General features: G+C 34.5%; 1 protein-coding gene across 5 annotated transcripts; it reads left to right on the top strand.

Annotated features, from left to right (window-relative positions):
• Window positions 1-6,694: 6,694 nt before the first annotated feature.
• Window positions 6,695-12,925, top strand: LOC132626485 (pumilio homolog 12). 5 transcript variants are annotated; one of them, XM_060341389.1, is made up of 7 exons: window positions 6,695-7,258; window positions 8,036-9,525; window positions 9,626-9,788; window positions 11,319-11,482; window positions 11,883-12,141; window positions 12,248-12,362; window positions 12,493-12,925. In XM_060341389.1, the coding sequence occupies exons 1-6, from the start codon at window positions 7,238-7,240 to the stop codon at window positions 12,353-12,355; spliced, it is 2,205 nt and encodes a 734-aa protein (XP_060197372.1). In that variant the 5' UTR covers window positions 6,695-7,237; the 3' UTR covers window positions 12,356-12,362; window positions 12,493-12,925. The 5 variants fall into 5 exon arrangements, with proteins under 5 accessions (XP_060197372.1, XP_060197373.1, XP_060197376.1 ...); XM_060341390.1 differs by having other exon boundaries at window positions 6,696-7,101; XM_060341393.1 differs by having other exon boundaries at window positions 6,696-7,258; window positions 7,976-9,525.
• Window positions 12,926-13,141: the final 216 nt, after the last annotated feature.

Here is a 13,141-nt window from a genome sequence, read left to right as displayed (position 1 = left end):
TTTTCCCTCAGCGCCACACCCCTCTCTCTCCCTTCCCCTTCCTCTCTTCTCCTCTTTCTCTTCTCTCACTCTTCAACGCCGTGAACAACAAAATCCCAAAGCTCTTTCGATCCCCTCAGGCCGTGCATGGCCATTTCGGGAAAAACAATTAATGTTGGTCCCTTTCCCCATCCGGATTCAACCGTTGAAAGGGGGTAAGATTTTGTTTTCTTCTTCCTTCTCCTCTGCTTCAATCTGAATCCCTTAATGAGTTTTGTCATTTGCCAATTCAAATTTCTTCTTTATCAGTCCCTTTTTTTCATTTTCGGGTATCGATTTTAATAGATTTTGTCTTCTTCTTCTGGATTTTCTGATCCACGACAGAAAGAAAGCATTCTAACGTTGATTTGAACGGATCTTCGATTTAAAATGCCGCCCATTTTTTTGAACCCGAGAAAAAACCCTAGCCCAAACCTAATCTAAACCTTATAAATAATCGTTTTCTGAAGTAGAAAGAGAAAGCTTTAGCCGCCATCGAATCCCTAAAAAATACAAGTCTTTTTAACCGCAGAAATTCCATAAGATTAAAGTTCTTGAATCGCCAAATTTCCCCTGAAAATACAAGTCTTTAACTGTTCCAGTTCCCCTTAAAAAATATTAGCTCTTAATTTTCTTGATATCGTCTCAAATACTAAATCCTTTTCTGTTTTGCCTTTGGTATTTGTTCGGGTCCGAGTGTGTACAAACTCGGGATTTGTGGTGTTTCGAGGTAGATTAGAAACCCCGCACCCATTTCGCTGCACCCGAAGAAAGTAAAACTTCCTCCTTATAGTTTAGTTTTAATAATCTTAATGGTGTTCATATGTTTGTATGTGTTTGTGTAGGATTAGTTTGCTAGATTAATTATTAGTTTGGCCTGTCATTAGTCTTTGTAATAGAAGTCTTCTTTGGTTTAGTCTAATATAATGTCATTTAATTTCTTATGTGTTGGCTAATGGCTGTGTTGTATGATTAGCTTGATTTAGTTTGATTAGTGTTAATGTTAGTTTAAGGATGTACTGTTTAATTAGTCTTTACGTATGTTGAATCTAAAAAATTCATGTATGTTCGAGTGTCAGTCAATATTAGTCTAGTTCCTTTGTTATATAAACATGTCATTCCCTTATTGCAAAGTAATATCGTGTCAAAATGATTAATATGTTTAGATTAGTTTATAGGCTGCATATTTATTTAATATCTTGGCCCTTTGGTGGTTAGTAGCAGTTCAATATGGTCATATACTCAGATTCAATTGGGGTTTAGATAAGTATATAGGGATTTGACTTTTTAAACTGTAGTGTTCAATGCTATTGTTAACCTATATCTTATCTTCAGCATGTTTAAGGGTCTAGTTGACATTTGATTTGTTTGGAATGTCCATCATTTATTAATTCCTTAATGGTACTAGTCCAGTCAGTGTTCAAATAGAAGTTGAGTTCATCGCCTAGGTCCTCTATTTGTTAGAATTAAACTTAAGTGGCATGAAACTGTCTAGTGCAGTTTTAGGCATGGTTTCATTTATATTTGACAAAAACTGTCTAATGGTATCGTATTGAGTTTATATACCTCTACTGAGGTCTTTTAAATGAACATTTCCTGTTTGTTTTCAACTAATTTGAGCCTAGTATGGAATGTGTGTTTGATTTAACTCTATAAAGGATAATATGTTGGTATGTGTGTCTGTTTGATGTCTTTATATAACTCATGTATGTATCGGTGTTGGGTTGGTATGAATTATATTTGGATTTAAACTGTGTTGCATATGTACAATTGGTGAGTACATGTCCCTGCCAAACAATCATGTGGTTAAATTCGTATGATGAATCACCTGCAAATTTGTGGCACATTTGATTAAGACCCTGCCTAATATTAGTTTGTTCATCTGAGATTTAATATGATACATCATGCTGCACCAAATTAAATGTCTTTGTTTTTTGTTGAGTGATTCCCTCTGTATAGTATCACTAGCTAGTTTGAATCTGTTCTAGGCCCATAAATACTTTCTTTAACTCTGATTAACATTATCCTATTAGTGACATAACTGGTTCTGCCTAATACCTAGGACTGAAGCTTTTTTACTTGTATCATGTTGCACCTCTCCCCTCTTCTCTGATGTGTTCTTCTGTTTCCCAAGCAATCTGGTATATGCCCTGTTAAATGTGAATCCAGTGTGCAAATTTGGTTGTTTGTCTGATGAATGTTATGCTCCTTTTGTGGAGTGCTTGTATCAAGCATCACTGTTTCTCCTTGTTTAAAATTCTCTATGACTAGGCAGTGTCTAAGCTCCTCATTTCGGGTATTGTCATTAGATGTAGGACCATTAGCTGGTTTGATTAATTTGTATCAGTAAATTCGGAATAACTTTCAGTTCTGTAGGCATATTATGTTTCCTGAATCTGTTAATCTTTACATGCTTACATTATAAATATACCATGTTTGATTAAGTATATATTTATGTATATCAACAATATACTTTTATTGAAGCACGTTAGTGGGGAGGTTAGATTGGTCATTATGGATCAAGCTTGAACCCTCCCCGGTGTTAGCCATGCCTGGGATTCGTGAAATCCCTTGGAACTTGTGCAACATCGGGAAAACGGGGGTAAAAGCTTTCCAATATTAACCTTCTACACATCCTCATGAATGTGTATGCATGAGGTATACTCAAATATACATAGTATATACATAATCTACTGATTTGTTTTGAATTTATAGTTTACATGTTTAACCTTATTCATTGATTAGATACTAATCCTTTTCCTTTCATTTTATGCATGACCATCGCATACGAGTCTGAGTGACTCGTCTTCTTCCGCATTCGATGTTGGGCTAAAGCCCAACGAAACTCTCTCATCGAGTCAGCCCCCATCAGTTGTGTAAAATGATTCTGGGCCGAGGCCCATACAACAGCAACAGTCCGCAACATTTTAGTCATGCTCTTTTGAAAATCTATTATTCTAGTGAAAATAAATATTGTGATACTATGAATAATTTAACAAAAAGAGAGAATGAAATCTTATGGAATTAACTGTTAGTTTTCTTTAAATTAACTACCCATTATTAAAACTAAACCCCACCAATTTCGCTAAGGTTCATCTAAATTAACAAAACAAATTGTTAGTCATACAATACAAATTAAATGCAAAAAATAAAATAGAGGAGCAAATAAGTTAAATGGGCTTAGCCCATTTTTTAAGACTGCTATGATCATGCTGCTGTTGGGCTTCGGCCCAGTAATTTTTTTTTCATTGTATTGCTGCGGATTGTTGCTGCTGTATGGGCCTCGACCCAGAATCATTTTACACAACTGATGGGGGCTGACTCGATAAGAGAGTTTCGTTGGGCTTTAGCCCAACATCGAATGCGGAAGAAGACGAGTCCCTCGGACTCGTATGCGATGGTCATGCATAAAATGAAAGGAAAAGGATTAGTATCTAATCAATGAATAAGGTTAAACATGTAACCTATAAATTCAAAACAGATCAGTAGATTATGTATATACTATGTATATTTGAGTATACCTCATGCATACACATTCAATAGCTTTCCAATATTAACCTTCTACACATCCTCATGAATGTGTATGCATGAGGTATACTCAAATATACATAATCTATTGATCTGTTTTGAATTTATAGTTTACATGTTTAACCTTATTCATTGATTAGATACTAATTCTTTTCCTTTCATTTTATGCATGACCATCGCATACGAGTCCGAGGGACTCGTCTTCTTCCGCATTTGATGTTGGGCTAAAGCCCAACGAAACTCTCTTATCGAGTCAGCCCCCATCAGTTGTGTAAAATAATTCTAGGTCGAGGCCTATACAGCAGCAACAGTCCGCAGCAATACAATGAAAAAACAATTACTGGGCCGAAGCCCAACAGCAGCATGATCATAGCAGTCTTAAAAAATGGGCTGAGCCCATTTAACATATTTGCTCCTCTATTTTATTTTTTGCATTTAATTTGTATTGTATGACTAACACTTTGTTTTGTTAATTTAGATGAACCTTAGCGAAATTGGTGGGGTTTAGTTTTAATAATGGGTAGTTAATTTAAAGAAAACCAACAGTTAATTCCATAAGATTTCATTCTCTCTTTTTGTTAAATTATTCATAGTATCTACAATATTTATTTTCACTAGAATAATTGATTTTCAAAAGAGCATGACTACATATTTTGAGCTAAAGGAATCATGATTTATCATTATTATCTTAGAAAAATAAAAACGTCACTAATACGCAAATACGAACTCAAGTATATTTTATAAACATTGTTTTTAAGATTTATCCAACTATGCATATTTTTAGTCGAATATAGTTAATAAAGAGTAATAAAAAGAGAGAGAAACTCACGCCCCCTTTGCATCGTATTATAGAGTAAATCTAGATTTTTCTACATCGCCATGCTTACATAATTTTATCCAAAGTTTCAATTTGCTAAGTCTTCTCTTAAAAGCTATTACTTATATGCAAACTATTATATTTTCTGCAAGTCCTATTTTAAATAGCATTATTTTTCATTTAAAGCCTTGACAACATTTATAAGTCTTATTTTAAATAGCATTTAAAGTCTTCTTTTATGCAAATCATTATATCTTCTACAAATCTTATTTTAAATAGCATTATTTTATTTTCAGTTAAAACCTTAACAACATTTATAAGTATTATTTTAAATAGCATTATTATATTTTTCTTTAAAACCTTATCAATATTTACAAGCCCTTTTCTTAAAATTAAATGCTACATTTGCATCTTTAGCCTTAAATTAATTAACCTAAGTTTGGACGGTAACCATGATTAACGGATTCTAAAGGATGCCTAACCCCTTCCCTTTAGGATAATCTAGAATCCTTACCTAGAATCATAAATTAAGCAAACCATTAACGGAGGTTTAGTTAGGACTTACCTTAGTTAATAAATTAGGTGTCCTAATTCACCGTTAAACTAATTAGGTGGCGACTCCTTAAATAAAACAAATAGGGATCACCAATATGTTGTACTCCTACTTTAACCCGTTTAAATGGGGTATAACACCTGTCTCGTTTTTAGCACATATACAACTGTTTAGATACTTCTATTATTTTCTCTTCAAAGAAGTGAAATATAATACACTAGTACAGTCAGTTGCATAAATCTTTTGAGTTTTCGACATGCCTAACTATTCAACTAAATCACCCATTTACACTCCTATGACTAGGATAAAAAACCAAATTAATACATTTAAAATGATTTGATAGTAACCCATTTTTACTTTGTTTTAGAAAGAAATAGAAGCTAATTTTGATCACGGATTTAATTTTTCCCCACACATTTCAGCTTGATATTAGCTCTAATTCAAAGACATTTAACACAAAATAAAGATTTTTCTTTTTACTTTCATTCTGTTTGGTAAATTCAAAACAAATCTTAGATGAATTTGTATCATAAACAAGTCAAACTTTAACATGTATGGTTTAATACTCACAGGAAATTAAGTTAAATAAAATTAAAATGCTTTTTCTTTCTTTGCTCCAAAGTTCCAATTCTTGTATAGTTGTAAAATTTGTCTCTTTATGTGGTATCCAAAATTGCTTTATAAAGTCTTTAAAGAATAGACAAAAAGGCAGTTGCCAATTATAGCATGTTATAAGACCATAAAACAAAAGAAAAGCATGTCATCAAAACTATATGGAATTAGCAACAAATGTAGTACATATATCAGTTATGTGCAATATCTTATATTAGCACATACCATAATGTAAACAATATTTTTTTTATTAAAGCATAATATAATGTGTTAGGCTTAGACTGACCAAAAGATTGATATAATAAATTTTTGGCTGGGTACATAGTCAGCCCCTTAAACTTGTCAGGATATTCCATTTATACGGTTGAACTGAGCCCTATTCCAATTGAATACCTCAACTTCTAATAAAATGTTTCAATTAGACACTTTCTGTTTAAATTTTGGAAAAAGGTTTACGTGTATTTTCTTTCATCTATTGAGGCGAATGCGTATAATTAAAAAAGATGACATATATTATGCAGTTAAATTAACTACCTAATAAACGAATGATAACACACGCAAAGAAATTTTCAAAATTTGAATGAAAGTGTCTAATTGAAATACTTTATTATAAGGAGTTGAGGTGTATAATTGGAACATAGCTTAGTTCGAGTGTTTAAAATGAAATACCCTGATAAGTTTAAGAGGCCGACTATGTATTAAGCCTAAATTTTTACACAATCAGTATAATTGAACATGTTACATCAAGTTACCTATCTTTATTCTACTTATTATGATTTTTTTTTTTTTGAATTTAAAAACTTAATTTTTTTTAATTATTTCGGTAATTAAAAGAGGGGTGAGATATGCCAGTAGGTAAAGGGCCTGAAAAATCAAGGGAAAGAATCATATTCAGGCGAGTGATACCGGGGCTGTTTCTACTTATTATGACTAGTTATCTCTAATTATGTTTAGGGCACTTAATAATGTAATTTTTTTTTTACACCATTAATATTTAAAGATATACTAGCAATACCAATTAAATACAACATATAATTAATTAGTAGTACACTATTTAAGTACAATGAATAATTAGTATTTTAAGAGGGGTAGTCACCCTTGGCAAGAAAACCAGAAACGTACCAAACAATGTGGAAAGGCCAAAGGCATGCATGGATGACAGTAATAATAATAATAATGTGAATGTGGGCATTCCAAAATTGTGCTCTTTCTTGAAATACTTGAAAATCTTTTCTAGCAGTTGGTCTGTTTGTTTTAATTGGGTTTTCTGTATGTGATGTAAAAATGATTCATCATAATACATAGTACTTGTCGATGAATGCCACCTATTTTGTTGCTCTCTCTCTCTCTCTCTCTCTCTTCAGTTATAGTCTTATGAAAACTCTTCTCACGCCGCCCCTAATACTACTTCCACACACTTTCACTTCATCTGTTTTCTCACAAATCAAGAAAACCTTTATTTTTTGTTCATCTTGAAATCAAGAAAAGCTATTTTCTTGAAATTAATATTATGATGGATTAGTCCATGGACCTATTTTTAGTGTGATCAGTAATGCTGACTGTTGTTTCACTGGCATTTCTCTATTAATTTCAGAAAATCTCCTTATTTTGTTTGATCTTTGTTCAATCTCGAAATCAAGAAAAGACATTTTCTTCAAATTGACAGTATGATCAATTGCTTTATGGCTCTAATGTTAGTGTGATCAGTAATGCTGACTGTTCTTTCACTGGTATTTCTCTATTTCTTGATATTACTTGTGTTTGATCAAGTTGTATGTTTTCTTACATGGGGTTTTTCTGTTTTGGATATATTGAATATTTTGTTAGATTCTTTATTTGATTTTGATGATCTAAAGAATTGGGGTTTGATTCTTCTGACAAATTGACTTGATCTTGGATATGTACTAGGGAATCTGATGTGTTATTCTATTTTGTTTGTGTCAATTGTTTTTATGTATTTGTTTGACGTCAATATCGAGGAGACAGGTGGGTCATACTCTGGACTGTGTCTGATGTTCTGCATGAGACATATTTTGTAAATGCTGCCTCAGTTCTGGAACTGGTGTTTTGTCACAGAGAAAATATAAGACAACTTTACATAACTTTATTCTTATTTTGTAAAAATGGTCGTATTAGTTAATGTTGTCTTCAACTATGTACAAACTCGAGTTTGTACGATGGAGAAAGAATCATGGTTCTTTGTTTTTGCTTTTCTTACAATCACTTTATTTGATTCTTTAGCGTAGATGGAGAGGATGATGCAAATCAGTATAATTCTTTAGTGGAATTGGCCGTGAAATGTTTTTGGTTTTACTTTGTGGTTGCTGGTTTTTTTGTGTGATTAATTTGGTCTACAATTAGGATATTTGATGTATAAATTGAGGTTTTACCCAATTTTGTGTTATCTGTACGGTGACCTACTTTCTGTTTCCTATGTTGTATAGAAGAAAGCCGTCTACGAATATAACTCATAGTGAAGAGTAATCTTGATGCTGCCTATTGTTCAGAAAATGGAGAATGGGGTAAATGAGCTGGAAAATGATGAGTTTGAGAAACTTCTTGGGGAGATTCCAAATGTTACTTCTGGGAATTCATATTCTGAGGAATATGGTGCCATCAATTGTCCAAAATATTTTAATTTGGCATCCTCGAATGGTACTTTGGCATTGCATAGGTCAAAACCTATCGGTATCTTAGGCGAGTTAAAAGAATTTGGTAATCGAGTTGAGCAACTACCGAACAAGAGGTTTGAGTCAGAAGAAATAAACTTACCAAATGAACAAGCCATAACGTCCGCATTTGCTGAGTTGCGTGTAAAAGATGGTGCCTTGTTAGAATGTGCAGCTAATTCCACGCCGTTGCTGAACCATTTAGCTGTTGTGAATGGACAGTGCAAAAATAGCTTAGGTAAAATCCCTTCGAATTTGGATTCGCAAGTGTTGGTTGTTCCCTCTCCAAGAACACCAAATAATCTACCTAGTGCTTTTAATGGATTTAGTCCAAATATTGGTGGGCACCAAAGTGGATATGTTATGGAGAACATATCTGCGGCTGTACCATTACCTCCTGGAGTGCAAGGTGTTCACCTACTTCAACCAATTCATCGGGTAGATATTCCAGTAATTTCCAATCAACAATATTCCTTGGATGTTACATCACCTGTTCCTTACTTGCAGTCACAAATTAATCGACACCATGGAGCATGTACACACATTGAAGAGGAACAACATTATTTCTTATATATGCAGCAACTTCACACTCAGCAATTAGACAATCAGTATCCAATTCAACCCGATGGGTCAATCACAAGTAGATCAATCAACAGGAGCTTCCGGCAACCATTCACTGAGGTGCCGATTCCTCACTTCAACCAGCAAGTTTCAAGAAGTATAAACCCGTTAAATTCCCTGTTTTGCTCAATGGGTTCTGATGCGCTGCAAGGTCTAGACAAAACAGAGAAACAATACTTTCCTGAAAGAATTTTAAGAAGATCGCATGGACTGGAGCCAGTCAAGTCTGCTAAATACGGTTCTTTCGGAGGAACCGACTGTGTTTCAAAGATGAGTCGAAATAGAAGAGTTTATCCCAGCGCTTATTCGAAGCGTAGTTTCTATTCTCCAAGTGCAGAATCTCGCTTGGATTGTCTCGAATCAAGAAGCTTTTCTCCTGATGCTGTTGATTTCAAATTTCATCGGTGGTCACAATCTCAAGAATATAACTTAATGGATGATTTTGCTGGAAGAATCTACCTCATGGCGAAGGATCAAAACGGATGTCGCTTCTTGCAGAGAAAATTTGCAGAAGGAACTTCAGAAGATGTTGAAAAGATTTTTCCTGAGATCATTGTGCACATTGTGGAACTCATGATTGACCCCTTTGGCAATTACCTTGTTCAAAAGCTTCTTGAGGTGTGCAATGAGGATCAGCGAATGCAGATACTTCGTGCAATCACTAGAATAGCTGGGGATCTTGTAAGAATTTCATGTGACATGCACGGGTCTGATTTCTCTCTTTATCAAAGTCCTTTTTCTTACCGATAAACTGCTTTTGTTCATTTTCTTCAGAATTATTTGATATTTTCTTTTTCTCAACGGCAGGACCCGAGCTGTGCAAAAAGTTATTGAAACGCTTAAAACACCTGAACAGTTTTCCATGATTGTCTCCTCACTGAAACCCAGTTTAGTGAATTTAATCAAGGACATGAATGGTAACCATGTTGCGCAGCGGTGCTTGCAATACTTGACACCTGAATATAGAGAAGTAAGTTTCATATGTATCCATTTATAGGCAATAATTTTATACAATGATATTTCCAACGATGTAGTTTAGAAATCAAAGGGCTGAGTTGTTACAATCTTGGGGAGATAACTGGAGTGCTCCTTTTAGGTATAGAATGGACATGATCAAAATCAGCTCCTTTGCTTTCCAAGTCCTTGAAAGAAAATGCAGAAAGGGAGAAAGTTGGGATTTTTGTCCATAATTTCTGTGATTCAATCCACTGCAGATTTGTATTATGTTTGGTGTATTAATTAATGCTTCAAGAACCATACAACTTGGCTTTCTCAATCTCCCTAGTAGGGATGTTTTAAATTTAGCAAGTGAACTCTATGCATACTTTTCTTTTCCTTCACATGGTCCGTGTAGAAATACTCCTTTTGTAAACTGACTAAACCTAGTGTCTATGGCTGTGGGAAAACTGAGATTTAAGACAAAAGACAAACAAATGAGTTGCGCTAATGTCCCGCTTCTATTTAGCAAAAGGGTAGTTCCACTGTTTAACATGTGAATGCTTCATCTAGTAATTACACATGTCATTCTCCTGCCACTGTCTCCTAGAGAAAGTCTATGAGTGAAAATGTTTTGAACACCTACTCCTATGAAACTTCGCCAGTGCCAATTGTAATGTGCAAGGTTCCTGCTCTACAAGTTATTTTCCACTCGAATGACATGCTATATAATCTTTAACAGCAATGAAAGGTGTGCTTTGTTTCATTAGTTCAGTTGGATTGTAATCCGTTGCTTAATATACTTAAAAAGGAGAATCATAGAGTCAATATCTGTTATTAGTGTAACTTTATGATAGGATGATCATTCAGCTTTCTACTCTTGGTTGTTACAGTGGCTAGATACTCGTCTCCAGTTTTGCATGAGTTTGGTTTTTTCATGGATAGCTTTGAAGAGATCATCAGGATTCAGGAGATTGATTAATATCTGTATTGTCCTTTTTATTTGTTGTGTTGATGTCAATTCATCAGTGACTGGTAATTCTAAACTTCAAGGAAATTGGTTCATTGTGTGGGGGCAGATTGTTTTATGATATTTGATTATGCCAACCTTAATATGTTTCTACCATGTCCTTTTAAGGATATCCTGTAACTGTAATGTTTGTTATGCGAAACCATTCATATGCTTCTGTGTAGGGAAATGAAACCAACGAAGTAGTATATTCTTAGTGTTACTTATATTTATTTCCGAACTCCATATTCAAACTGATGAAACTTAAGGTAGCAGAAAAGAGGATTTCTTATTTTAACGAAACTAATCGCATTCTTTCTATTACCGAGGTCTCTGTCTGACCTTGTAGGGTATATTGTTCCATCCTGTTAAAGTGATTTCTTTATAAGCTTTCTTATGTTTCTATTGTTTGTCACTTAATTTTGGCTAGAAAATACTGGGGAGGTTCATTTAGTTTACACATACCTAGCCATTTGAGGTTTCCTCCATTGCTTAGTGTTGCATGCCATAAAAGTTGATTCATCTTCTTATGACGCAAATTTCATTCTTTTGCAGTTCCTGTTTGAAGCTGCTATTATCAATTGTGTCGAACTCGCAACAGATCGTCATGGTTGTTGTGTGCTTCAGAAATGTCTTAGTCAATCTGATGGTGGACAAAGACATCGACTAATCTATGAAATCACTTTTAATGCATTGGTCCTTTCCCAAGATCCATTCGGGTATGTCAATTCTTTTTAAATTTTCTCAGGTAAACTTTTTGATATTACTTTTAGGACTTTCTTCAGTTCTTTTAGAACATTAGGAGAAAGAGTGGGTCATATACCTAACCATATACTTGCAGCATGACTCTGTAATATCTGGTTGGAGACTAAAATTTCTCCTAGGTGCTCACATATCCAGACACCATGTTTAGTCTGTTATTTGTCTCATAAATGCAACAGTATAAATACTTTTTATGAAACTTATTGATGAGAAATATGAAAGCTCAAAAGATTTTGTGTAGAAATTTGAAATGTGGCTCATGCTAGTCAAGTTCAAGTGTCAGATTTCATTCCGTCTTTCGAATACAGAACTATGGATTTCTCTTTAGTAAGTCTCTCATTATTTTCTGTTTTGCAGGAATTATGTTGTGCAATATATTTTTGACATTCGTCTTGCCTGGGCAACAGCAAATATTTTTGACCAGTTGCGGGGTAAATTCAGTGACCTTTCTATGCAAAAATACAGCAGCAATGTGGTCGAGAAATGCCTAAAACATGTGGACGAAGAACGTTCTTCATATATCATTGAGGAGCTCTTAAGTGATCCTCGAGTAGACCAGATCATGCAAGACCCATATGGCAATTATGTTATCCAAGCTGCTCTAAATATCTCAAAGGTTTGTTAGTTTACCACTGTTCTAATGTCTTTGTAATCTTTAAATTGGACGTGTCATTGCCTCTCGCACTTGAAATATTTGATCTTGACAATTTCTCGACTTGTAGGGGGCTCTGCATAATGCCCTAGAGGAGGTCGTGAGAGCCCATGTTCCTGTTCTACGCACCAGTCCTTATGGGAAAAAGGTCCTCTCATGCAATAGTCTTAAAAAATAAGTTGTAGGTATGATGAGATTATCCAAATCTTGCATCAGCATTTAAGTTGTTTAAACTGCAAAAAAGTGTTTTCTTCCTGGACTTTGTAGGGATTGTTTTGCCAAATTTCCATCCAACCTAATATTTTGTTTTTCCAGATGGATCGTGTACTTTATGTGGAGTAATAAGTAGGCGAAGAGATGCCTTAAATTTGCCTTCATAGGCAGCCAGTATCCACAAGTTTTGAGGCTCGAAAGGAGGTGGTATATTTGTCGCTCATCTTAATAGATGAATAGACGATTTTGAGTACATGTTACCCTCTTCTTGAAATTTCATCTATTTCAAAGGTTCTAAAGCACATTTTTCTCTAAAGGAACTAAATTTGTATATTTCTGGTAATGCCTTTCCTTCCACTCCACCTTCCCTGTGTTATTGTGAAAGGTATGGGGAAGAGGAACATGTTTCTGTAGAAATAATCAATTTTGAAGGTGTATAATTATGCCTGGATGGTTGCAGGAAGAATTCTTTTGTAGTCACCAATTACATTCATTCATTTGTTTATAGTATTGTCTTCCATGCCTTACTTCAAAAGACTGCTTTGGTTCTATTTTTATGAAAGAGTAGTGTTCTTTTTATCTATGAAGGGGAGCTTTGGAGTAATGGTGAAGTTGCCTCCATGTGACCTATAGGTCATCTGTCCGAGCCATGGAAGCGGCTACTATAGGGTCACCTATTCGAGTCGGGGAAGCAGCCACTAATGCTTGCATTAGGATAGGCTGTCTACATCACACCCCTTGAGTTCGGTCT

This window comes from Lycium barbarum, chromosome 2 (genome assembly GCF_019175385.1).
Source record: "Lycium barbarum isolate Lr01 chromosome 2, ASM1917538v2, whole genome shotgun sequence".
Classification (NCBI taxonomy): domain Eukaryota; kingdom Viridiplantae; phylum Streptophyta; class Magnoliopsida; order Solanales; family Solanaceae; genus Lycium; species Lycium barbarum.
The sequence above is the reverse complement of the archived record's forward strand: the minus strand, read 5'-3'. Positions and strand labels throughout refer to the sequence as shown.